This window comes from Eretmochelys imbricata, chromosome 10 (genome assembly GCF_965152235.1).
Source record: "Eretmochelys imbricata isolate rEreImb1 chromosome 10, rEreImb1.hap1, whole genome shotgun sequence".
Lineage (NCBI taxonomy): Eukaryota > Metazoa > Chordata > Testudines > Cheloniidae > Eretmochelys > Eretmochelys imbricata.
In genome coordinates, this window is record NC_135581.1 from 52,744,225 (window position 1) to 52,769,886 (window position 25,662).

The 25,662-nt window shown below is 41.4% G+C and overlaps 1 protein-coding gene across 1 annotated transcript in view; it reads left to right on the forward strand.

Moving 5' to 3' along the window:
- The window catches only part of VPS13C (vacuolar protein sorting 13 homolog C), a 195,735-nt gene that overhangs the window by 72,393 nt on the left and 97,680 nt on the right, over positions 1 to 25,662 (forward strand). Inside the window, exons 30-38 of the mRNA XM_077828389.1 lie at positions 5,264 to 5,383; positions 6,452 to 6,555; positions 8,879 to 9,046; positions 12,645 to 12,949; positions 13,349 to 13,496; positions 14,165 to 14,273; positions 14,753 to 14,886; positions 16,824 to 16,980; positions 18,388 to 18,467. Of these exons, the coding sequence (XP_077684515.1) occupies positions 5,264 to 5,383; positions 6,452 to 6,555; positions 8,879 to 9,046; positions 12,645 to 12,949; positions 13,349 to 13,496; positions 14,165 to 14,273; positions 14,753 to 14,886; positions 16,824 to 16,980; positions 18,388 to 18,467 (1,325 nt within the window). The remainder of the gene's footprint in view (positions 1 to 5,263; positions 5,384 to 6,451; positions 6,556 to 8,878; positions 9,047 to 12,644; positions 12,950 to 13,348; positions 13,497 to 14,164; positions 14,274 to 14,752; positions 14,887 to 16,823; positions 16,981 to 18,387; positions 18,468 to 25,662) is intronic.

Sequence of the window (25,662 nt, forward strand, 5' to 3'; positions counted from 1 at the left end):
TATGATGAGCTGCATGCAATTCTACGGGGTGTCCCTACAACTACCCCACACCTGTACGTGGACTCCTGCAAGGGAGTCTCACGCAACAGGGATGAGGATTTTGGGGACAAGGAAGATAACATGCAGCAGGCAAGCGGAGAAACCATTCTCCCCGACAGCCAGGAACTATTTATCACCTTGGAGCCAATACCCTCCCAACCCGGGCTCCCGGACCTTGAAGGCGGAGAAGGCACCTCTGGTGAGTGTACCTTTGTAAATATAATACACGGTTTAAAAGCAAGCATGTTTAATGATTAATTTGGCCTGAAGACTTGGGATGCATTCACGGCCAGTACTGCTACTGGAAAAGTCTGTTATCGTGTCTGGGGAATAGGGCGGAAATCCTCCAGGGACATCTCAATGAAGCTGTCCTGGAGGTACTCCCAAAACCTTTGCAAAAGGTTTCTGGAGAGGGCAGCCTTATTGCGTCTTCCATGCTAGGACACTTTACCAGGCAGGCCAGTAACACGTAGTCTAGAATCATTGCATAAGAAAGCATGGCAGCGTGTGGTCCCGGTGTTTGCTGGCATTTATCTCTCTGTCTTATCCTCAGGAGAGTGATATCATTTGTGGTCACCTGGTTGAAATAGGGGAATTTTATTAAGGAGACATCAGAGGTGGCTGTTCCTGCTGGGTTGTTTGCCTGTGGCTCAAAATAAATCATCCCCGCTGTTAGCCACCTGGTGCGGGGAGAGGTGAATCGATCATCCCAGAGAATTGGGTGTGGGGGCGGTTTAGTTGGGTTTGTGCTGCACGTTAACTGAAAAACATCAGCCCCTCCTTTTAAATGGCCATTGTGTCTTTTTCAGTTTTAATCTCCCTTTTTTCCTCCCGCAGCTGCAAATGTTTCAACGCTGCAACTAGCATCTCCGTCCCAGAGGCTAGGGTAGATAAGAAGGTGAAAAAAACGCACTCGTGATGAAATGTTCTCTGTGCTCATGCAGTCCACCCAAACCAAAAGAGCCCAGCAGAATGCGTGGAGGCAGACAATGGCAGAGTCCAGGAAAGCACAAAATGAACACGAGGACAGGAGGGACACGCGAGAGGATAGATGGCTGGAGCAACAGGAGAGGTGGTGGGATCAAGAGGAAAGGTGGTGGCAGCATGATGAAAGGAGGCAAGATGCAATACTGAGGCTACTGGAGGATCAAACTGATATGTTCCAGCGTATGGTTGTGGGGCAGGAAAGGCACAGACCGCCACTGCAGCCCCTGTGTAACCAACCACCCTCCTCCCCAAGCTCCATAGCCTCCTCACCCAGATGCTCAAGAACGTGGGGCTGGGGGGAAGGGGCTTCTGGGCACCCAACCACTCCACCCCAGAGGACTGCCCAAGCAACAGAAGACTGGCATTCAATAAATTTTGAAGTGCAGTGTGGCCTTGTCCTTCCCTCCTCCCTTCTTCCATCACCCCGCTCGATGCTTCCCTCCTCCCTGGCCACCTTGGCAGTTATCCCCCTATTTGTGTGACGAATTAATAAAGAATGCATGAATTTGAAACAACAATGACTGCATTCTGCACTTGCTCAGCGTATAGTTGAACAGCTCCTGACTACTGTCCAGGGTGCCTGTGTACAGCTTCATGAGCCGTGGCATTAAAGGGTACGCTGGGTCCCCAAGGATAACAATAGGCATTTCAACATCCCCAATGGTTATTTTCTGGCCTGGAAAGTAAGTCTCTTGCAGCTGTTCATACAGACCAGAGTTCCTGAAGATGTGAGCGTCATGTACCTTTCCCGGCCATCCCACGTCGATGTTGGTGAAACATCCCTTGTGATCCACCAGTGCTTTCAGCACCATTGAAAAGTGCCCCTTTCGGTTTAGGTACTGGCTGCCTTGGTGGTTGGGTCCCAAGATAGGGATATGCGTTCCGACTATTGCCCCACCACAGTTAGGGAATCCCATTTCAGCAAAGCCATCCACTATGACCTGCACATTTTCCAGAGTCACTACCCTTGATAGCAGCAGCTCAGTGATTGTGTTGGCTACTTGGATCACAGCAGCCCCCACAGTAGATTTGCCCACTCCAAATTGATTCCTGACTGACGGGTAGCTGTCTGGCATTGCAAGCTTCCAGAGGGCTATCACCACTTGCTTGTGAACTGTGTGGGCTGCTCTCATCTTTGTATTCTTGCACTTCAGTGCAGGGGAAAGCGAGTCACATCGTCGCATGCGTAAGGGCACTTTCATGGAAAAACTTCGCAGCCACTGGGAATCATCCCAGACCCGCAACACTATGCGGTCCCACCAGTCTGTGCTTGTTTCACTGGCCCAGAATCAGTGTTCCATGGCATGAGCCTGCCCCATTGCCACCAGGATGGCCAAATTGCCGGGGCCCGTGCTTTGAGAGAAGTCTGTGTCCATGTCCTCATCATTCTCGTCACCACGCTGCTACTGCCTCCTTGCCTGCTTTTGCAGGTTCTGGTTCCGCATATACTGCATGATAATGCATGAGGTGTTTTACAATGCTCATAACTGCCACGGTGGTCTAATCGGGCTCCATGCTTGCCATGGTGTGGCGTCCGCAGGAGAACAGAGTTGCAGGGGAAGCGGTGGTTGGATGACTAGTTTTGCAGACCTACTGCACCATCTGCTGCCAGGACACAACAGCTGAGCAGGCTGCACGCTTGCCATGGTATGGCAAGACAAGAGCAGCCGAGCAGAGTTGCGGTGGAAGCAGCCCTGCGAGACCACCAGGAGAGCAGAGTGCCAGTGGAAGACGATGGTCATATAGAGGACCTGCAAGGTGGATTCATAGCATCAAGAGAGCAGAGTGGCAGTGGAAGCGGTGGATGACGACAACAGTTAGCAGTCCTACTGCACCGTCTGCTGAAAGCAGTAAGGCGCCCGCACAGAAAAAAGTGCAAAACGATAGTCTGCCATTGCTTTCACAGAGGGAGGGGCGACTGATGAGCTGTACCCAAAACCACCCGAGATAATTGTCAAGGTTCATCCCTGAACTCTAGGGTACAGATGTGGGGACCTGCATGAAAACCTCCTAAGCTTACTTTTACCAGCTTAGATTAAAACTTCCCCAAGGTACAAATTAATTTTATCCTTTGTCCTTGGAATATCCACTGCCACCACCAAACTCTAACTGGGTTTACTGGGAAACGTAGTTTGGACACGTCTTTCCCCCCAAAAATCCTCCCAACCCTTGCACCCCACTTCCTGGGAAAGGTTTGGTAAAAATCCTCACCAATTTGCATAGGTGACCACAGACCCAAACCCTTGGATCTGAGAACAATGAAAAAGCATTCAGTTTTCTTACAAGAAGACTTTTAATAGAAATAGAAGTAAAGGAATCACCCCTGTAAAATCAGGATGGTAGATACCTTACAGGGTAATTAGGTTCAAAACATAGAGAATCCCTCTAGGCAAAACATTAAGTTACAAAAAGACACACAGATAGAAATAGTCATTCTATTCAGCACAATTCTTTTCTCAGCCATTTAAAGAAATCATAATCTAACGCATACCTAGCTAGATTACTTACTAAAAGTTCTAAGACTCCATTCCTGTTCTATCCCCGGCAAAAGCAGCATATAGACAGACACAGACCCTTTTGTTTCTCTCCCTCCTCCCAGCTTTTGAAAGTATCTTGTCTCCTCATTGGTCATTTTGGTCAGGTGCCAGCGAGGTTACCTTTAGCTTCTTAACCCTTTACAGGTGAGAGGATTTTTCCTCTGGCCAGGAGGGATTTTAAAGGGGTTTACCCTTCCCTTTATATTTATGACAACAATGTTTTTGCCCCATCAGGCATTGGGAGCTTAACCCAGAATTCCAATGGGTGGCGGAGACTGTGGGAACTGTGGGATAGCTACCCACAGTGCAACCCTCCGAAAGTCAACGCTAGCCTCGGTACTGTGGATGCACTCCACTGACTTAAAGAGTTTAGTGCATTAGTGTGGGGACACACACAATCGACTGTATAAAACCACTTTCTAAAAAATCGACTTCTATAAATTCGACCTAATTTCGTAGTGTAGACATACCCTTAGTAAAAAGGAAAAAAAAATTGAAATGTTTGTCACCTGTGTTGTCTTCAGTTGGGCATTTTATTCCTATATATGCTTGTTTAAGAGCTGCTTCACATGTGGCTCACTCAAACTTTGAGGTATGCCAATGGCTTTCTTTCTCTGCTTGTGGAATAAAAAGTAAGGCAGGATCTTAATCCTCATTGTAGGGTAATACACAGAGAGAAGAAGCACACGTTGCTTTCTGCAAGTAGTTATTAACTTAAGAGCTAGGTGCTGAACTAGAAAATGCAAGAATAAACTTTTTCTGATGAGACTTGCTGAGGACGTAGCATGTTTCTTTTTTTAGCCTAATGAAAATCTCTATGTGCTTCTGGAGCATAGGAGGAAAAGGAGAAATCCCAAGACAGTTGGTGACAGAGGCAACAGTCTGTGCCAGCTTCCCAAGAGCTATAAAATGTACATGGGCCAAGAAATGGACTACTCTGGCAGAAGAGCAGTCTAAAGCGGTTTATCAAGCTAATGATCTGTTTACAGGTGATAGGTTCACTCCTTCTGCAGACCAGTAACAAAGTTACTGCACAGATAACTAACAAACTATGAGCATTTAAACTTCAGTGTTGAGCATTACTTTTTAACTATGTCAGTCAGCACTTTTATTAATCAACACAAATACTTAGTCTCAGATTTTAAGAAAATCCTTTCTTATCCAAGCAATAAAATTTAATCCTGAAAATAAGACCACCTGTACATAGAAGATGTAAATTGATAAAATGCTCATGGGTTTCCGTAACTAGAAAATATTTATCAATCACCGTAACAACTCATATTCTATAATTGATGTTTTATAAACAAATTAGTTTAATTAACATTGACTGCACTTAAGCCTAATGTTGCCACACTTGATTTCTCTAAAATTGTTGATCCACCAGAGGTAGCACAAGTGGGTGTGCTACTTTCAAAAGGGCTCCAGGCAACTGCTGGCATTTAAAACATATCCTATAGACTAGATCTGAGCAGCTTAAAATGCTATTGGTCATCTGGAACTCTGTCAAGATTAGCACTGCCATTGATGGTATCAGAAATGAAGATGAACCAGAGACAGCAGTAGTAGGAGTTCTTAATTTAAAAAAATAAAAAGGTTAATCTTGACACTCCCTTTGTCTGCTTGACAGAGGCCAAAGAGCTTCAAAGTATATTGAAAACAAACAAACAAAATGCATTATGATATTCTTTGTTTTTACTTAGTAGTGACCAAAGCTGCCAAGGATAAGGAAGTTATTGACTTCAAGCTGTTTGCCAAGTTGGATGCCTTCTGTTTAAATGTGTGTGATGAAAAGAACAACATTGCTGAAATCAAAATACAAGGTAATGGCTTCTTTAGTAAAGAAAGTGATTACTGGACTTGTTAGTAAATTAGCGGTAGTTTCTTTAATTACTTTTTACCAGGTTATAAAGTATATCTTACCATGGAAGTGTGAACTTGAGTTCTTTCGCTTTTTTGAGATCTATTTCTGGTGCCCCAGGTATGTATGCTGAAGCCATCTGTTGCCCCAAGTTTTAATTTTTTAATAATCACACGTGATGTAAAACATTTCCATTTTGTAATATGTAAATAAAGAAAATTTAACTTACATTATCTGTGATGTCACATTAACACTTCCTTAACTGAATAATAATAACCAGCTCTTAAAAAGCATTTTTCATCCATAGATCTCAAAGCACTTTACAAAGGAGGTGAACATCATTATTCCCATTTAAAGATGGGGCAACTGAGGCACAGGGCAGGCAGTGACATGCTTGAGGTGACCTAACAGGATTAGAACAAAGGCCTCCTGAGTCCCAACACAGTGCTCTGACCTCTAGACCATACTGCATCCAAACACACAAATACAGACAGGAGATGAGGAAAGGGACATAGGGAAGCAGTTCCATTAAACACAGATGTGGGTGAATTGCTGTGGTGTTAAGTCAGAATGGAGTTGATACGTTCTCTTGGCAGATAGGAACCGTTGTCCATAGACTTTAAGGGGAGGCTTGAGTATGAAGCTTGAGACTCTGTAGCTGACTGTTAGACTTGTAGTTAAACTTTGTGGTACAATCTGCATTTGTATAGACATAACTGAAAGCAAGCAGCATGGGATCTGATTCTGAAGTGCAAAGAATGCACATCTCTGTCTGCTGCTGGATAAAACGCATTTTTGTTAGTCAGTAGCAAGACAGAAAATAGAAGCTTGTTTCTCTTCAATACCTGCAATCAACATAGGAACAAAAATTGGCAAATGGCATACTTGTTTTAAAAATAACAACTTCTTCAGAGCTCTTACAGGAATTCATTTACTATCTATCATACGTAAAACTACTAGACAAATATTTCTGAAACAAATAATGCTATTCGGTAATTTGCAGTAGCACTTACCTCTCATTCTCTTGCAGGTGTCGATTCATCGCTCATTCTTCAGCCAAGTCACACTGTGCTCTTTGCCCGTCTTAAAGACATAGTTGTCACAGATGTTGATTCAAGGACTATTCATAAAAAGGTATAATTCATGATAAGATGATTCCTATTTTACTTGATCCTTGCTTACTTTTATGTATATAAACCATTTGTGACAGAATAATTCACCCGAATATCTTTAAATATTTGATTTGCTAAATTCTAACACGATAAGATGTTAGAGACACCAGGTGGGTGAGATAGTAATTTTTATTGGACCAACTTTTACAAGATATTACCTCACCCACTTTCTCTGTCTCGGGACTAGCAAGGCTATAGCAATGCTGCATACAAGATTTTGTGTGTAATATCTAGGTAGAACTGTAAAATGTGAAACCACTGGTAATACCTTTTTTAATGTTTAGTAAGTAGTTCAGTGGGATAGCATTCTCTCCTTCAAGTAGGCTTTACATGTAGGTCTACAGTGGTGAAGGTTTGCAGGTCTTCATTGGTGATTCCAGAAATTGAATTGTAGGTGGTATTGATCTTGAATCACAAAAACTTCAATTTGGCACAATAGCAGTTATGATTCATGAGTCCCAAGCACCAGAATAGCCAGGGAATATTGCAGGTTTCAATAAAAGTGAAATTGCAGAGTTATATTTGGGCAGTTGCATAATGTCCTATCTTTGTGGCTCAAAACACTGAGTTTCAAGGGAAGTACGTTGACATGAAAACTTACTGAAAGTTTACATCCCTTCCCCTTGCTAACCTAATGGGAAGCATTGTCACAAATCAACAGATGGATTTAAGGCTCGCATTTGGGAGATTTTTATAAAATATGGATAATTGTATGTTTCCTAAGTCTTGCTACCAGTTTCCTTCTTGCTAGTATATAACTATAAAAATAACTATAATTATTTCACCTACTGTGGTAATTGTCATAATTTTCACATTTCAGATCATTATGCTGAATTGATTACTGTTTGTACCCCTTTAAATAAAAATAAATAAGCATTTAGATAGGAGTAATATTGGGTTGGTTCTTAATATTTTGCCTACAAGATTGAAAATGACATGAAAATCCAGCAACATGTAACTTGCAACTTCTCAAGGAAGAAGATCACATAGTTCCCAACAACCTTATTTGTCTTACTGCATATGGAGTTACATTAAGACATTTAAAGATGTGGTTAAAACAATGGAATAATAGAACATTCTAATTGTTTCTCTCCAAACATTGAACTGCACTGCTATGTTGTCATCGTTGATTGCATTTTCCCCCTTTAAAAAAGGAAAAGAAAAAGAGGAGGAAAAAAATGACCAGAGATCCCAGATTTATTTGATGAAGGAAAACCAAATATATATTTTGATTTTTACTCTGACTGCACATACATCATTTTAAAATTAGACTTGCTTTTAAGTTGTATGCCATAAAGAGCAAAAATTACAAGCATCACAGCTCCAAGTTTGACAGAAGTGTGGGGCTTTTAATGCCTCCTTAATAGTACTGGAGATTCAGAGGACTTTGTGGGGGAAAAAATTATTATAACGCAAAACAAGTCCTAGGGGATCAAATTTTGTCTGCAGGTATCGTCACAAAATATCTGTGTTGTGTACATGGATAAATGAGGAAAATGGTATACTGTGCACAGACAGTATGTTGTCACTATATTCCATAATTTCTTGATACTTAACCAGTTACTCTTGGACTTAGAATGCAAATCAGTTCCTTATTGATGTTCATGCCAAGATTGAAGATTAAATGAGGACAAATTAGTGGATTATTGCAGTGCTGTGTGAATATCTGACCATTACTTTAAAATATTTTCGTGATCATAGGTCTGAAATGACATAGGAATTCTTAACTTTCTAAACTTAATTCTTAAATTTCAGAAGAGCTAAAATAAATATCTGTGCTCTAAGCATAAGAAATTTCAGAAGTAAGAATTGTTTATATTGTACCTGTATATTGAATTTTGTATCATTTAAAGGGATCCTTAATTTTAACTGGAGCATGGAGTGTTTAAATAGACTTGGTGAATGAACACTCTTAGCTTGGCTTGACTTCAATATTAAAACTACTGCATGCATATACTGCATTAGAGACGATCACTGAAAAAGCTAAATTGCCTGCAGGAGGGCTTAAAATAAAAATATTTTGTGGTTATGAAGACAAACTAGCAGATGGATTTGATATTTGAAAAATGGATATGCAAATTATTTTTAACTTGAAGTAGAATCTTTTGAGTACCCATTTCAGACTAATGTATATGCTTTGTCTGCTGTTTACATATTTAGTTTTCTACTTTATCTATTCATAAACCTTCAGAAGGGTAATATGAAAATAGATTAAAATTTTGTTTTGCACTTATTTGAGAACTGGGAATAGTGATGTGAGGATCCTGTACCTATGTCTTCTCCAGGCTGTCTCTATAGTAGGAGATGAAGTCTTCAGTTTCAACCTGGCACTGTATCCAGTTGCTACTGAGGGAGAAGCTTACACTGATATGTCCAAAGTGGATGGTATTGTCTCTCTGAAAGTGGGCTGCATTCAGATAGTTTATCTTCATAAATTCCTCATGTCACTTCTGGTAAGATTGTTGATTGTACTGAATTACCAGTTCAGTGTTGTCTGAGTACCTCCTCTGTATGAAAGCCACTGGTAACTTGCAGTTGCCATTACAAAAAAGGACAGATTTACTGTTTTAAATACATACTAGGAGGACAAAGGTTAGATAAAGCATTAATTTGTAGGATAAATTCTTAATTTTAATATCTGTTGAATTTAAAAAGCTGATGTTGATCTACAAGTGCTTGAAACTCCTTTTACAAAAATGAGACATAGTGGTAATCCAGAATTGAAACGTGTTTTTTCTCTCTCAGCATCACACACAGTGACTCAAATGCATCACGCAAAACCCAGTATTATTAGAGGTGATCTTCTCTTGCAGTTGATTACCTCTACCATAACCTACAGCTCATGAGACTTATTTCTATTTGCTTTTCTGCTCTTCATAAAATGGATGAGGTAAATGTTTTTATCTAGTTTACAGGATGCAAACTATCTTTCATTACATGGGATGTACTACAAAGCTGACGTCATTAGGACCTGTGTTCTCCATGTTTCAGAACGGTTTGCTGAAAAATGACTTTTTAAAATGCAGTTAATTAATATTGTTTGTTTTTAGCCACATCTTGGGTTTCTTTAGCTGACTTGTGAGCAAAAGAGCAATGTTGCTGTGCCCTGAGGTTAATGAGTTTTGATTCCTTTAATGAAGGCTGGCAATTTGTTGACATAAGAGTGAATCATGGTAAAGAAGTAGAGTTGTTACATTTGAGAAAATAGCAGAATGGGGACCCCTTCAATCGCTGGTGAACATTGTTAAAATGCCAGTTTAAGCAGAACAAGCTGTTTACACTGTTGCTGAATGATGTTCTAGACTGAGTGTTCAATAGTCCCATTCTCTTATCCAGCAGAATGCTCTATCTAAGAGATCTCTGGGGAAAGTTTATATTCCAAATTTTTCCTCTTTTGCTTTAACTAATGCACAGCATTATTTTGTATGTATTCTATTTACAAGACTTTTATGATTTAATTTGTGGTACTTCTAATTCTGAATGTTCTAAGAAAATGGAAACAAATTCTTTTAGGAGTAATAGAAACCATTGTACCTTTTGGTCTGGGCTGAGATAGTCAAAGCTGAATGTCCAATTTACATTGAAACAATTTGAATGCCTAATTCACATGAAAACTAATAAGACCTGGGTGTCCAAATCATTCAGGTGTCTGTGAAAACACATTAATAGTTTGAAGAAAAATATCTACACTTTTATAAAATTGTGGAATATTGGTATGGACATGCTTAAGGGGAAAACATTTATTTTTTTTATCTGGAAATTAGGAAATAATGCTGATGAAGAAGAGAGTGACAGATCAATTAAATGTGCCCAGCACAATGTTGTTGCTGAATTGTCCCCTAGCATATGCGTGTATCTTCCTTTAGTAAAACCATAAGAAACAAATGTGTGTTCTCACTCTGGATCACAGATGTTGTTAAATCTAAAATTATTAAAATTGCCAGTATTTTTTCAATATACCTTTTGGGAAGACACTGAAGAAGCTGTCATTTACTAAATTTGTTTCGCAAACTAGAGGAAAGAGCATAAAGCTTAATATTTTTAAAATTAGTTTTCAGTTTCACAAAGTTGTCTCTATTGTTGCCTGTATCTGTTTTTCAAATTTTCTGTATTAATTGTGACAAAGTTCCTCCTCTACCTTGGTGGGTCTTGCGCTTATTGGCGGATTTGCTCGCCTTGGAGCTTTACGGCAGCCATCAGTTTGGCCGTTTTCTTTAACCCACAGTCCAGGTCAACTCCTCCTCTGTCTGACCAGGAGTTGGGAGGTTTGGGGGGAACCCGGGCCCGCCCTCTAATCTAGGTTCCAGGGCCATGTGGATTGCAGCTGTCTAGAGTGCCTCCTGGAACAGCTGTGCAACAACTACAACTCCTTGGGCTGCTTCCCCATGGCCTCCTCCCAACACCTTCTTTATCCTCACCATAGGACCTTCCTCCTGGTGTCTGATAATGCTTGTATTCCTCAGTCCTCCAACAGTATGCATTCTCACTCTCATCTCTTAGCGCCTCTTGCTCTTGGCTCCTTACACGCGCACCACAAACTGAAGTGAGCTCCTTTTTAAATCCAGGTGCCCCAATTAGCTTGCCTTAATTGATTCTAGCAGCTTCTTGATTGACTGCAGGTGTTCTAATCAGCCTGTCTTAATTGTCTCCAGAAGGTTCCTGATTGTTCTGGAACCTTCCCTGTTACCTTACCCAGGGAAAAGGGACCTACTTAACCTGGGGCTAATATATCTGCCTTCTATTACTCTCCTGTAGCTATCTGGTCCGACCATGTCACATAATGTTAACTTTATTCACTATCTATCCATGCGTTGATTTCTTGTTGTGGAAGTGGCACGGAGATGAGGTGTGTGGCTTGTCTTCTCCCAGTAAGACTGGGAGGTGCTAGTGAAAATGTAACCTATTTTGTGCCAGGCTGCACCTTTTCTCACCTCTCAGCAGACATGCTCCTCAGCTCACCTCTCGCTTTGCTTGAAGAAGCAACTTGTGTTTCTGGCTGAGGTGCTATCTTGACTAGATCCCTTGTTGCCTTAGCTTTTAAAGTACCCAGACTTGTTCACAGGAATTTCACCAGGCACATAAAGGCCACTAACTTGCTTGGTAAAGTCCCAGAAATCCATCCATCGAGAGGCTGGCATCCTAGAATCCTCCTTCCTGGTATTCAGAGCTCTCTGTCCATGGCTAGGAGACCCATCCTACAAACTCAGGCACTTACTGTCTCTTTTCAAAGGATCTAAACTCTTTTTGCATGAGTTCTGGACCTAACCATCGAAATTTCAGAGAAAGTCTAAAACAATTACCTTCCTATTACAATTTCTGCTTTCCACAGTAACCAGGAGATTTTGTTCCCACACTTCTGAAATTGCTAAATTGAGTAAGATCCTCTGACAGTTATTTCATTCCCATAGAACTCTTAAACTTCATCTAGACTGTACCAAATAGAGGAGGAAGTCCCACTCTGTCTTTACTCAGCTCCAGTTTCCAAGGAAAAAGAAGAGGCCTGTGGATTACCTCTCTGGCAGCTTCTGATTTTGCTTTCATGTAGCTTTTTACATGGTAGACTCATGATTAACTTAAAGCTTAAACACAATTCCACTATATTAGTTGCCACCATGTGAGAAGAAAGAAGATTGCAAGGACTAATCTGTGTGAATTGTTCTGTACCTGTGGCACTCTTGCTATAGGAGAAACAAGTATCTTACCTGTTGTATTTTTCCATGATGAGGTGACATTGATGTAGTTACTCACCATTTAGGTACTGGCTTGAATTGCTACCAGGGAGAAAGAACCAAATGAATAGACATGTCACAAAGTCACCAAACTGAAGAGCCTTCTTGTAGGGAATGGGTGATAAGGGTGTAGATGAGTGCAAAAAATGCTTAATTCTGATTGACAGATAACCAGACATATCTGATCTGTCAACCCATATTATCTTGCCATGGGAAAAAGTTAACAGATAAGAAACTTGCTTTTCCCCATTAGTTATTCAAAAGGAGAGCAGCTAAGCTGTATCTTAATTTTTTTCTTTCTACCCCCTTACATTTGTTACAGAACTTTCTGAACAACTTTCAAACAGCAAAGGAGGCACTGAGTGCTGCTACAGTTCAAGCTGCAGAAAAGGCTGCTACTAGCGTGAAAGATCTGGCTGAGAGGAGTCTTCGCCTTTCAATGGATATTCATCTGAAAGCGCCAGTTATAATCATACCTCAGTCTTCAGTGTCCCATAATGCTGTCTTAATAGATCTTGGTTTGATCAGGGTACAAAACAAGTTTAGCCTGGTACCTGCTGAAGGCTGCTCACTTCCTCCAGTCATTGATCAAATGGATGTGCAGCTCACGAAGCTTAAGCTGTCTAGGTATGATAGTTGATTTTACCATCTTGAACTTGAACTGAAAATTCAACAGTGAGTTATTAGTAATTTACCTGCTATGAAGTTATTTAATATAACTTCTCTGTAGTTTAGAACTCAATGGGATAGAACAAAATATTACTTTTAAAATATTGCTTAAATTAGTTGGTGAATTTAGGATAAAAAGATGGTGTTTATTTTTTTCCATTGTGAAGGTAAGTAAAGCTGTAAATCATTTACATAGTGAGTTGACTGAGAACAAAAGGCAACATCACCTCAAATAGTGTTCTATTTATGAAAATATAAATACACTTCAAGAATGTTTGTATTTGAGCTTTAAGTTGTTTTTTGAAATGTCACAACATATGGTTTGTTTCATATTTTTGTTGGTTGTTTCTTTATTAGGACAATTATACAGCCTGGTTTTTCACAGCCTGACATTCAGATACTTCATCCTATTAATCTGAATCTGTCTGTGAATCGAAATCTAGCTGCAACTTGGTATCACAAAATTCCTATGTTAGAAATCAAAGGGCATCTTGACACAATGAATGTAAGTATTTTTTTTTTAAAACAGACTACTTTCTGATTGTTTTGTGTTGATAGTGTGAACCTTTACATTGTTAACAATTCCATAAATATTCTTTGTTTAAAAAAAAAAGTTACAGGTTGGTTAAATCTATGCAGGTTTATTTGGATCAAGAAGAGACTCATCATGTTGTGTTAGATTTAGTTGGAATTAAAAAACAAAAAAGAAAAAAACTCTTTAAAAATATTTTACTGCATGAGAATATTGAACTAAAATACTGTTTTTAAATTGTTAAAGAAAATACACTGTAATCAAGAATGTGTGTACGTTTGTATAAAAAGAAAATCCAATGAGTTTAAATCTCATAGCCATCTTTTAGAAAGAACATCTTGTAAATAAGACTGAATTCCATTGTAGATAGTCAGGTTCCTTTTCACAGTCCTAAAAAGTCATTACCCATAACTTGTGTGTTGTTGTTTTTTGTATTTCTTGGATGGTCGCATCTAGAGCTGCATTTATGAAAGCCATATTATTGTGGTGTTTGATTCTTTTGAATGGTACTGCTGAGTGAGACGTGATAAATAAAGAGTAATATATTCCTGCCATAAAGAGCTGTTTTGCTGATATAGGTAAACAGTAGAAGGAACAGATATACAATTCATTCTTAAAAACATAAAGCTGTTACTTTACAGGTTATTTTAAGTCAAGAGGATTTGAACGTTCTGCTTAAAGTACTGACAGAAAACCTTGGTGAAGCAGATGAAATGTTAAGTAAAGCAAAGCCAATAGTGCAAAAGGAAGGTAAGAGAATTTCTCTTCTGCAATCCTCAATTTTAAATGGGTGTTAGTCTTCATTAAATTTTCAGTGAAAGTGAACAGATCAATGTAAATGAAAAGCAACTGTAACTCTTTAAGCCTATCCCTAATTTTTACTACATAATTGTTTTGCTCTCTTGCTTTCTTGTCTTGTGTATGAATGTTGACATTGCTCATACTTAAACATATATTTCAAAGTGAAAATATTGGAAGTAAAAATGAGAAATGTTATGAACTAAAAATTCATGTGGAGTTAGCCAAATATTGTCATATTGTGAGAGTATTTGTAATCAACAATGCTTTCTTCTTCCATTCTTTACTGAAAGGCTCAGTTGAAAGAAATTTTGTACATTTTCACTAAAAATCTTTAAATATATAAAATACATAGAATGTGTGTTTCTTGTGTGAAATGAATTGTAGTAACACTTCCTTGAATGAAATTAACAAATCATTGAAAATGGCAGGAAAAATTAAAGGAACTGAGATACCTCTGTCAACACAGAATGAGAGTACTTCAGGAGAAAGCTTACCTGGTACAACAAAAGTAGCATTACGTGAAGATGTAACCAACATGCTCCTTAATTTTGAAATCAAAGAGGTATATATTTAACTGTACAATATCTTGCTTGTGTCTGACTGGGCTGCTTTGCATCAACCAAGACAGAGTAACCATAAAGCCAGTTCAGCAGGATATTCAGATTGATATTGGTTAAGGATATCATTAGTGGCTGGAACTCACTCAATTCAATGCCAGCTTCCTGGTCCCCAGTGTAGCACCTTCTCCCCGCGCCCCCCCAGCAGTTTTCAGCTACCTGTCTGTTACATGTTCAGCCAGTGAAGAAATGTTGGTAAGAGATGGATGCTGCTATAGAAAAGAATAATTTCCCTAGGTAATTTTAAATGGACCCAAATCAAATGTAAATACTGACAACCTTGTGCTTTTGACTTTTTGCAATATCAGAATGTTGTGTGTCAGTCCAAATAAAATAAAACAAAGCAAAACCTTGGATTCCAGCAAAGAAATCTTGTGGTATCCAAAATAGTCCCTAGAATCACTGTTTTTTAGAAGAGTTACAAAATGGAAAATAAAAATTCTCATCCTCCAAGAGAAAAGAGCCTCTAAGTTTTTCATTCAGTCAAACTTAATTACATGCTCTGATTCATAATGTACATACTGGCCCATTTTTTCTCCTTTTCTGAGAGGGTGGGGGAAATCCAGGAGCTGTAATCTGCTGCCTGATCTGTATTATGAAACCAATTTGTTTTCCAGAGACTGTCCAAATACGAAATGTTCTGGCTCTGTCCCCAGTTCTGTTGTAAACTGGATCATGCTAATGGCTGTATTAACTTGATCCCCTTAGCTCTGGCCACTGTGGGGATATACACTAGCTGAGAATTGACAGAATGCAGATGCCCATGACAGGGTTTGGGGAACAGTTGCCATAGAATCAAGCTGGTCTGCTTTACACCATCTGAGTTTTTCCCCTATGCCAGGGATACTCTCACTTCTTCAGTTAGGGACGGATTAGGTGTCTTTTGTGCTTCATGCTGCAAAATGGCCAGAACTGGGGATAGAATCTGGGTTTTAACTCATGATTGTATTTGAAAATAGCTCATTTAAAACATTGTCGTTTTGATTATAAGGTTCTATGTCTCTACTCCTCCTATGTCCCTCCCAATATTTTTGACTCACTATAATTCTTGTGCTTTCTTATCTTCATGCCTCTTACCATGCTGGCTCTCTACCTGGAATGGTTTCCTCATAATATTCTAACAAGCACTTTATTATTTTTCATCTACTTCCATGAAACTAACTTCATCCTGCAATGCTTTCTACTACCTCATCAATCTCTTACCCAGAATTGCTGTACTCAGGATCTGGACTCATGGTGGTTTTTCCCCTTAGCTCAGATCATAAGGTGCTGAGGGGTAAGCACTGTGTATTACTGAGATGGGGTACATTGATGGTGGTGTTAAGGTTATTTTTTAATCATCTTGATTCTAACTGGAAGAACAGTTATTTACTTGCACATTCTGTTCATTCACTTGAGGATTTAGATACATTACTCATCTAAAATGGCACATGGTTCACATTAGTGTCAGTTCCCCCCTCCTTGCCCCCAGAGAGAGCAACTTGGTATTTTTCTAAGTTTTTATTTGCTTGTTTTGTGCTCAGCACTGAACAAAGTCTTACACCAAAGAGTTTATAATATAAAATTGGTCTAGATAAGACAAGGAGGAGAAAAAGCCAGAGAAAGAGAATCTTTTTCTCTTTTCATACTGTTTCAATAGATTGTAAGTGAAAATTTTTCTGGAGGGATTTTACAGGTATAGTGGCTTGACTAAGTGGAATTGGGAGAACATTACATACATATAGAGAAGTATGGAAAAAGCATAGATAGAGGCATGTGTTAGGTAAATAAATAAGGTGTCAAGGCTGGCATTGCTGATGGAGTAGAGTTGTGGACATTATAATTACCTACTATAACCAGTGAACTATTTTATTGGAATATAACCTTAATTTATCCCCCCCAGGTTGTGGTAACCTTGATGAGACAGGTGCAAAAGGAGGGGCATCCCTTACATATTCTAACTGTGCTGCAGCTTGGAACTGAAACCAGAATCGGAAACCACGATATGACTGCAACAGCATATCTGAATAAAATTACTTTGAAGTGCCTTGAATTTACTGGTGGGTGCATTGTAACTTGGCACTTTTTATATAGTACACAAACAGTATAGCAATAAGGTTGTACAGTTAAAAATTTTAGAAGTGCAGAAATGAATTTCTACAGCAACATTAACTTTGTGACATTGCCCTTAGGTAATGGTGCTTCAATAAGTCAGCCTTTAATAGTCTAAGAGCTTGTCTTTGGTGAAAAAGTTAGCTTGAGTTAATACACTTAAGCTAGTTCAAATGGAGTAATAGCTCCAGTGAGAGCAACCACACCGCAAACCAGCACTTGAGATACAGAGTGATTAGGTTAGCAAATGATGAGTTTTAACTCGCGCTGCTGCATTCTCAGCAATGTTGGAGCTTCAACCCTTTCTGTCGGGCCAGCTAGCTCGAGCTTAAAGCACCACTTAATTTGAGCCAGATGGTTTTGAGTATGAGTCTGACTAAGAACAAAACTCAGGTGATAGCTTGAGCTAACAACACAATGAAGACAAACTGTCAATTTAATTGTGCAACCTTAATATTATATAGTGTAATAATTATTTGATAGCTGTACTGTTTCCAAAAGTAAATGCTAAAAAAAAGTTTTCAGTGAAAGTTTAATTTTAGTTGTATGACTTCATACCCAGCTAAAGTACTACTCAGTAATAGATATATGTTAAGATGAGAACTCCAGCATTTTTTGTGTGTTTTTAAATAAGGAAAAATCCGTAAGTAAATTTGAGCCCAAAAGGAAGACTTTTTTCCCCTAAGGGTGTGTCTACACTGAAAACAAACAAAAAAAAAAAACCCAAGCAACCAACAAAAAAACAGCGTGTGGCAGCAAGTCCCAGAGCCTTGGTTAACTGACTTGGGCTCACATTATGGGGCTAAAAATACAGTGTAGATGTTCAGGGTTGGGCTGAAGCCTGGGCTTTGGGACCCTCGTCCCTCATGGAGTTTTCAGAGCCTGGGCTCCAGGCGGAGCCTAAAGATCTGCGCTATTATTTTTAGTCCTGTTGCATGAACTTGAGACAGCTGATCTTGTTTCTGAAACATGCTGCTACTGGTCTTTTTTTTGCAGTGTTAGATGTATAATTGAAATAACTGAGTAGTGATTCTGATTTTTGCTACGATATAGAAGTAGCAGTGGGAAGATGCACAGTTTTTCCAAACTGAAATTTTTTCTGGGTTTAACGTAGTATGAAAACGACCAAGAGCATTACTTGGATAAAATTACATAAAATATTTATTTTCATTAAATGCCACTTGATCAGTGGTCTTAAAATTATTTTCATTATGACCCATTACTTGTTCACTTTCAATAGCTGAGTCAATTAACAGTTAAAGCATTTGCATGGGGGCTTGCTTTCTTATAAAACGTGTATGTGAGACAGAGTGATTTGAAGTAATATAAATGTATATGTGCCCTTTTGTCTACAGACTCAAAAGGAGATCCTCTTCATATTATTAATTCTTCAGATGAGACTGGTGAACACCTTCTGAAAATGGAATACATAAAGGTTTTAGTATAGTCTTTATTTAAACCTCTGGATTATTTTAACCAGTTTTAAAGCCCTGATACTGCAAACACACCTGCATTAAACTTCAATCACAGGCAGAAGTATTTGAAGGATTGGGATCTAAATGATCAAAGTCCTGTGCCAGTTGTCAATTTTAAAGAATAAAATCTGCATTCTGCTCTTACACTAGCAAGCATAGTGCTCGCTGAAGTGAAGAATCAATATGAAGTAATTGAAAGCAATATCTTCCAAATGATTGAATGTATCCTCTCCCACTGGGAACAAGATGTGTCAGATCCTAGCAAGCACCCCTTCCTGGCCATCCACTAGCATTTCTGTGTGAGGAATCCAAGCCTCATGTGCTTTGGATTCCCAATGGTGTATTATACTTCTGGAGTCTGAGCAGAATCTAGCCACTGCCTCAATTTTAGGGTGACTAGATGCACTTTCAAGGTGCAGACCTTCTATTTGAAGCTCTCTTTGGAAGCGTCGGAACTGACTGTCCAGATGCCTAGCTCTCTGGGTGCAGAACAGTGACCCTTCACATTCCCCAGTGGTTGAACATACCACATCATTCACACACATTTTGTACAGTCATCATACACACGCACTTTGTACAGTATCTTTATGATCTTTATATTTAATCATGGAATCGTGCAAAACAGTAAAACATCCTAAACACAATGTCCTTCACTCGCTCACCCCTGGGGCAGGGATCATCTGTGTTCTGTCAGGCAGGGTCTTCCGCAACTTTACCTACTCTGCCCCTGCAGCAGCCTCTTACCTTAATCTGATGCAAAATGGATCTCTCCCCCCCGCACAACTCCTGCCCATGAGTCCCTTTATAAATTCTTGCTGGGAGTCACCTGCTTCTTTTATTTTCCTCCTGTTAGCTTTGCACTTACAAACTCCTTTTCCTTCAGACAAGAAGTGGAGTTTCTTCTGCCAGTTTGAGCAATCACATTGTCCCAAGATACTTTACTTTTAAATAGATGTTCCTTGAGTGCTGACGACTCACTGTAGTCTCTGGCCTGACAGACTCACAATAGAACCCTGTTAACTCATGGGGCATCCACATACATGTAGACTTTTCATGATACAATAATTACATGATACAATTTCTTAAAACCGTCCACAGCTCCAAAGTGGTAGATACAGAACTCTCAATTCATCACACAAGGAACAACCTTCTTTGCAAGAATGCTCTGTTAAATGGAATGGAACATTTGCTCATACCTATTTGTGTGGCAGGTGCCCCTTTAATAGTGGTACTGGCTCAGTAGGGTTCACAAATTGTGGGGAATGGACTCTGAACAAGGCAGCCTCTCATGGGGGAGTGAGCTATAAATGTAGATTTAGTTATAAGAAGAGAGAACCTACAATGCAGGATATCTTTCAGAAGGTATGTGGTTATTAGGGACAAAGTTGAGGACACCATCTCAGTTCAGTAGTCCTTAACACTAGTGCATTCCTTTCTCTTAGTGCGTTTCTTTGTCTTTTTAATCTGGAAGTACATAATTGTAACCAACAAGAGATCAAGCTGCTTATGTATCAGAGGGGTAGCCGTGTTAGTCTGTATCCACAAAAACAACGAGGAGTCCAGTGGCACCTTAAAGACTAACAGATTTATTTGGGCATAAATGGGTAAAAACCCCACTTCTTCAGATGCATGGAGTGAAAATTACAGAAACAAGCATAAATATATGTTGGCACATGAAGAGAAGGGAGTTACCTTACAAGTGGAGAACGAATGTTGAAGGCCAATTTAGTCAGGGTGGATGTGTTCCTCTCCCAATAATTGATGAGGAGTTGTCAATACCAAGAGAGGGAAAGTTGCTTTTGTAGTGAGCCAACCACTCCCAGTTCCTATTCAAGCCCAAATTGTTGGTGTTACATTTGCAAATGAATTGTAGCTCAGCAGTTTCTCCTTGAAGTCTCTTTTTTGAAGTTTTTTTTGTTGAAGTATGGCTACTTTAAAATCTGTTGTTGAGTGTCCAGGGAGATTGAAGTGTTCTCCTACTGGCTTTTGTATGTTACCATTCCTGTTGTCTGATTTGTGTCCATTTATCCTTTTACGTATCATAGAATATCAGGGTTGGAAGGGATCTCAGGAGGTCATCTAGTCCAACCCCCTGCTCAAAGCAGGACCAGTCCCCAACTACATCATCCCAGCCAGGGCTTTGTCAAGCCTGACCTTAAAAACTTCTAAGGAAGGAGATTGCACCACCTCCCTAGGTAACGCATTCCAGTGTTTCACCACCCTCCTAGTGAAAAAGTTTTTCCTAATATCCAGCCTAAACCTCCCCTACAGCAACTTGAGACCATTACTCCTTGTTCTGTCATCTGGTACCACTGACAACAGTCTAGATCCATCCTCTTTGGAACCCCCTTTCAGGTAGTTGAAAGCAGCTATCAAATCCCCCCTCATTCTTCTCTTCCGCAGACTAAACAATCCCAATTCCCTCAGCCTCTCCTCATAAGTCATGTGTTCCAGTCCCCAAATCATTTTTGTTGCCCTCCGCTGGACTCTTTCCAATTTTTCCACATCCTTCTTGAAGTGTGGGGCCCCAAATGGACACAGTACTCCAGATGAGGCCTCACCAAAGTTGAATAGAGGGGAACGATCATGTCCCTCGATCTGCTGGCAGTGCCCCTACTCATACATCCCAGAATGCCATTGGCCTTGTCAACAAGTGCACACTGTTGACTCCTATCCAGCTTCTCATCCACTGTAACCCCTAGGACCTTTTCTGCAGAACTGCTGCCTAGCCATTCGGTCCCTAGTCTGTAGCGGTGCATGGGATTCTTCCGTCCTAAGTGCAGGACTCTGCACTTGTCCTTGTTGAACCTCATCAGATTTCTTTTGGCCCAATCCTCCAATTTGTCTAGGTCCCTCTGTATCCTATCCCTACCCTCCAGCTTGACTACCTCTCCTCCCAGTTTAGTGTCATCTGCAAACTTGCTGAGGGTGCAATCCGCACCATCCTCCAGATCATTTATAAAGATATTGAACAAAACTGGCTGCAGGACCGACCCTTGGGGCACCCCACTTGATACCGGCTGCCAACTAGACATGGAGCCATTGATCACTACCCATTGAGCCGGACAGTCTAGCCAACTTTCTATCCACCTTACAGTCCATTCATCCAGCCCATACTTCTTTAACTTGCTGGCAAGAATACTGTGGGAGACCGTGTCAAAAGCTTTGCTAAAGTCAAGGAACAACACATCCACTGTTTTCCCCTCATCCACAGAGCCAGTTATCTCATCATTGAAGGCAATTAGATTAGTCAGGCATGACTTGCCCTTGGTGAATCCATGCTGACTGTTCCTGATCACTTTCCTCTCCTCTAAGTGCTTCAGAATTGATTCCTTGAGGACCTGCTCCATGATTTTTCCAGGGACTGAGGTGAGGCTGACTGGCCTGTAGTTCCCAGGATCCTCCTTCTTCCCCTTTTTAAAGATGGGCACTACATTAGCCTTTTTCCAGTCTTCCGGGACTTCCCCCGATTACCATGAGTTTTCAAAGATAATAGCCAATGGCTCTGCAATCACATCTGCCAACTCCTTTAGCACTCTCGGATGCAGTGCATCCGGCCCCATGGACTTGAGCTCATACAGCTTTTCTAAATAGTCCCGAACCGCTTCTTTCTCCACAGAAGGCTGGTCACCTCCTCCCCATGCTGTGCTGCCCAGTGCAGTAATCTGGGAGCTGACCTTGTTCGTGAAGACAGAAGCAAAAAAAGCATTGAGTACATTAGCTTTTTCCACATCCTCTGTCACTAGGTTGCCTCCCTCATTCAGTAAGGGGCCCACACTTTCCTTGACTTTCTTCTTGTTGCTAACATACCTGAAGAAACCCTTCTTGTTACTCTTAACATCTCTTGCTAGCTGCAACTCCAAGTGTGATTTGGCCTTCCTGATTTCACTCCTGCATGCCCGAGTAATATTTTTATACTCTTCCCTGGTCATTTGTCCAGTCTTCCACTTCTTGTAAGTTTCTTTTTTGTGTTTAAGATCAGCAAGGATTTCACTGTTAAGCCAAGCTGGTCGCCTGCCATATTTACTATTCTTTCTACACATCGGGATGGTTTGTCCCTGTAGCCTCAATAAGGATTCTTTAAAATACAGCCAGCTCTCCTGGACTCCTTTCCCCCTCATGTTATTCTCCAGGGGATCCTGCCCATCCTGCCCTGAGGGAGTCAAAGTCTGCTTTTCTGAAGTCCAGGGTCCGTATTCTGCTGCTCTCCTTTCTTCCTTGTGTCAGGATCCTGAACTTGACCATCTCATGGTCACTGCCTCCCAGATTCCCATCCACTTTTGCTTCCCCTACTAATTCTTCCTGGTTTGTGAGCAGCAGGTCAAGAAGAGCTCTGCCCCTAGTTGGTTCCTCCAGCACTTGCACCAGAAAATAGGCCCCTACACTTCCTGGATTGTCTGTGCACTGCTGTATTGCTCTCCCAGCAGGTATCAGGGTGATTGAAGTCTCCCATGAGAACCAGGGCCTGCGATCTAGTAACTTCCGTGAGTTGCCGTAAGAAAGCCTCATCCATCTCATCCCCCTGGTCCGGTGGTCTATAGCAGACTCCCACCATGACATCACCCTTGTTGCTCACACTTCTAAACTTAATCCAGAGACTCTCAGGTTTTTCTGCAGTTTCATACTTGAGCTGTGAGCAGTCATACTGCTCCCTTACATACAGTGCAACTCTCCCACCTTTTCTGCCCTGCCTGTCCTTCCTGAACAGTTTATATCCATCCATGACAGTACTCCAGTCATGTGAGTTATCCCACCAGGTCTCTGTTATTCCAGTCACATCATAATTCCTTGCCTGTGCCAGGACTTCCAGTTCTCCCTGCTTGTTTCCCAGGCTTCTTGCATTTGTGTATAGGCACTTGAGATAAGTCGCTGATCGTCCCTCTTTCTCAGTATGAGGCAGGAGGCCTTCCCTCTCGTGCACTCCTGCTCGTGTTTCCTCCCGGTGTCCCACGTCCCCACTTAGCCTCAGGGATTTGGTCTCCTTCCCCCGGTGAACCTAGTTTAAAGCCCTCCTCACTAGGTTAGCCAGCCTGCTTGCGAAGATGCTCTTCCCTCTCTTCGTTAGGTGGAGCCCGTCTTTGCCTAGCACTCCTCCTTCTTGGAACACCATCCCATGGTCAAAGAATCCAAAGCCTTCTGTCCGACACCACCTTCATAGCCATTCGTTGACTTCCACGATTCGACGGTCTCTAGCCAGGCCTTTTCCTTCCACGGGGAGGATGGACGAGAAGACCACTTGCGCCTCAAACTCCTTTATCCTTCTTCCCAGAGCCACATAGTCTGCAGTGATCCGCTCAAGGTCATTCTTGGCAGTATCATTGGTGCCTGCGTGGAGAAGCAGGAAGGGGTAGCGATCCGAGGGCTTGATGAGTCTCGGCAGTCTCTCCGTCATATCGTGAATCCTAACTCCTGGCAAGCAGCAGACTTCTCGGTTTTCCTGGTCGGGGCAGCAGGTATATGACTCAGTCCCCCTGAGGAGAGAGTCCCCGACCACCACCACCCGCCTCCTTCTCTTGGGAGTGGTGGTCCTGGAACCCCCAACCCTAGGACAGTGCATCTCATGCCTTCCAATCGGTGGAGTCTCCTTCTGTTCCCTTCCCTCAGATGTATCATCTAGTCCACTGTCCGCATTAGTACCTGTGGAGAGAACATGACAACGGTTGCTTACCTGTATCTACATTGCTGGTACATGGACGTTCCCCTTTCTTCTTCTTGAGGTCACATGCTGCCAGATTTCTTCACTGTCCTCCTGTCCCCGCAATGCAGCCCGCTCTGAATCTTCAGAACGTTGTGTCCGTAGAAGCATATTCTGATGTCTGTCCAGGAAATCTTCAGTTTCTTTTATGCAACGCAGGGTCGATATCTGTTGCTCCAGACCTTGAACCTTCTCTTCCAATATGGAGACTAGCTTGCACTTTGTGCAGACAAAGTTGCTTCTGTCCTGTGGAAGAAAGACAAACATGGCACATCCAGTGCAAGTCACAACAGCTGAACGCTCCCCATCCATATTACCTTCCTTCTACGAGCTTCCTCAGGAGTTGTAGTAACTACTCAGAGAAGCTGGCAAGATGTAAGGCTCAGTGGGCTCTCCCCAGGCAAACTCCCTCTGTTAGTCTCTCTGCTGTTCGCCGCTCAGTTGGTTCACAGCTGACTGGCTTTTTATAACAGTCAGGCCCACTCAAGGCTCACCTGGAACAAAGCACGCCCAATTCACACTTTTCAAACAACCAATCAAGCACACGGTCAAACTGTCCCCACAACAGACACTCAGATACTCACCAACACAGACTCCTTAATGCAGCCCTTAGCGTACCTCCTCTCAGGCAGATCCCAGGCAAACTCCCTCTGTTAGCCTCTCTGCTGTTCGCTGACGTAGAGACTGTCCGGTTTGGCCAATGTACATGGCAGAGGGGCAGTGCTGGTACATGATGGCATATATCACATTGGTACATGTGCAGGTGAATGAGCCTCTGATGGTGTGGTTGGGTCCTATGATGGTGTTGCTAGAGTAGATATGGGGACAGAGAAGGCAGCAGGGCTTGTTACAGAGATTGGTTCCTAGGTTAGTGTTTCTGTGGTGTGGTGTGTAGTTGCTGGTGAGTATTTGCTTCACGTTGGTGGCTGTCTGTAAGTGAGGACTGGCCTGCCTCACAAGGCCTGTCAGAGTGGGGGATCGTTTTCCAGGATAGGTTGTAGATCGTTGATGCTGGAGAGGTTTTAGCTGGGGGCTGTACATGATGGCCGGAGGTGTTCTGTTATTTTCCTTGTTGGGCCTGTCCTGTAGTAGCTGACTTCTGGGTACCAGTCTCGATCTGTCAGTCTGTTTCCTCATTTCCCAGGTGGGTATTGTAGTTTTAAGAATGCTTGTCAGAGATCTTGTAGATGTTTGTCTCTGTCTGAGGGATTGAGCAAATGTGGTTATATCTTAAGGTTTGGCTGTAGACAATGGATCATGTGATGTGGTCTGGATGGAAGCTGGAGGCATGTCGGTAAATATAGCGGTCAGTAGGTTTCCGGTATAGGGTGGTGTTTATGTGACTATCACTTATTTGCACTGTAGTTTCCAGGAAGTGGATCTCTTGTGTGGACTAGTCCAGGCTGAGGTTGACCGTGGGGTGGAAATTATTGAAATCCAAGTGGAATTCTTCAAGGGCC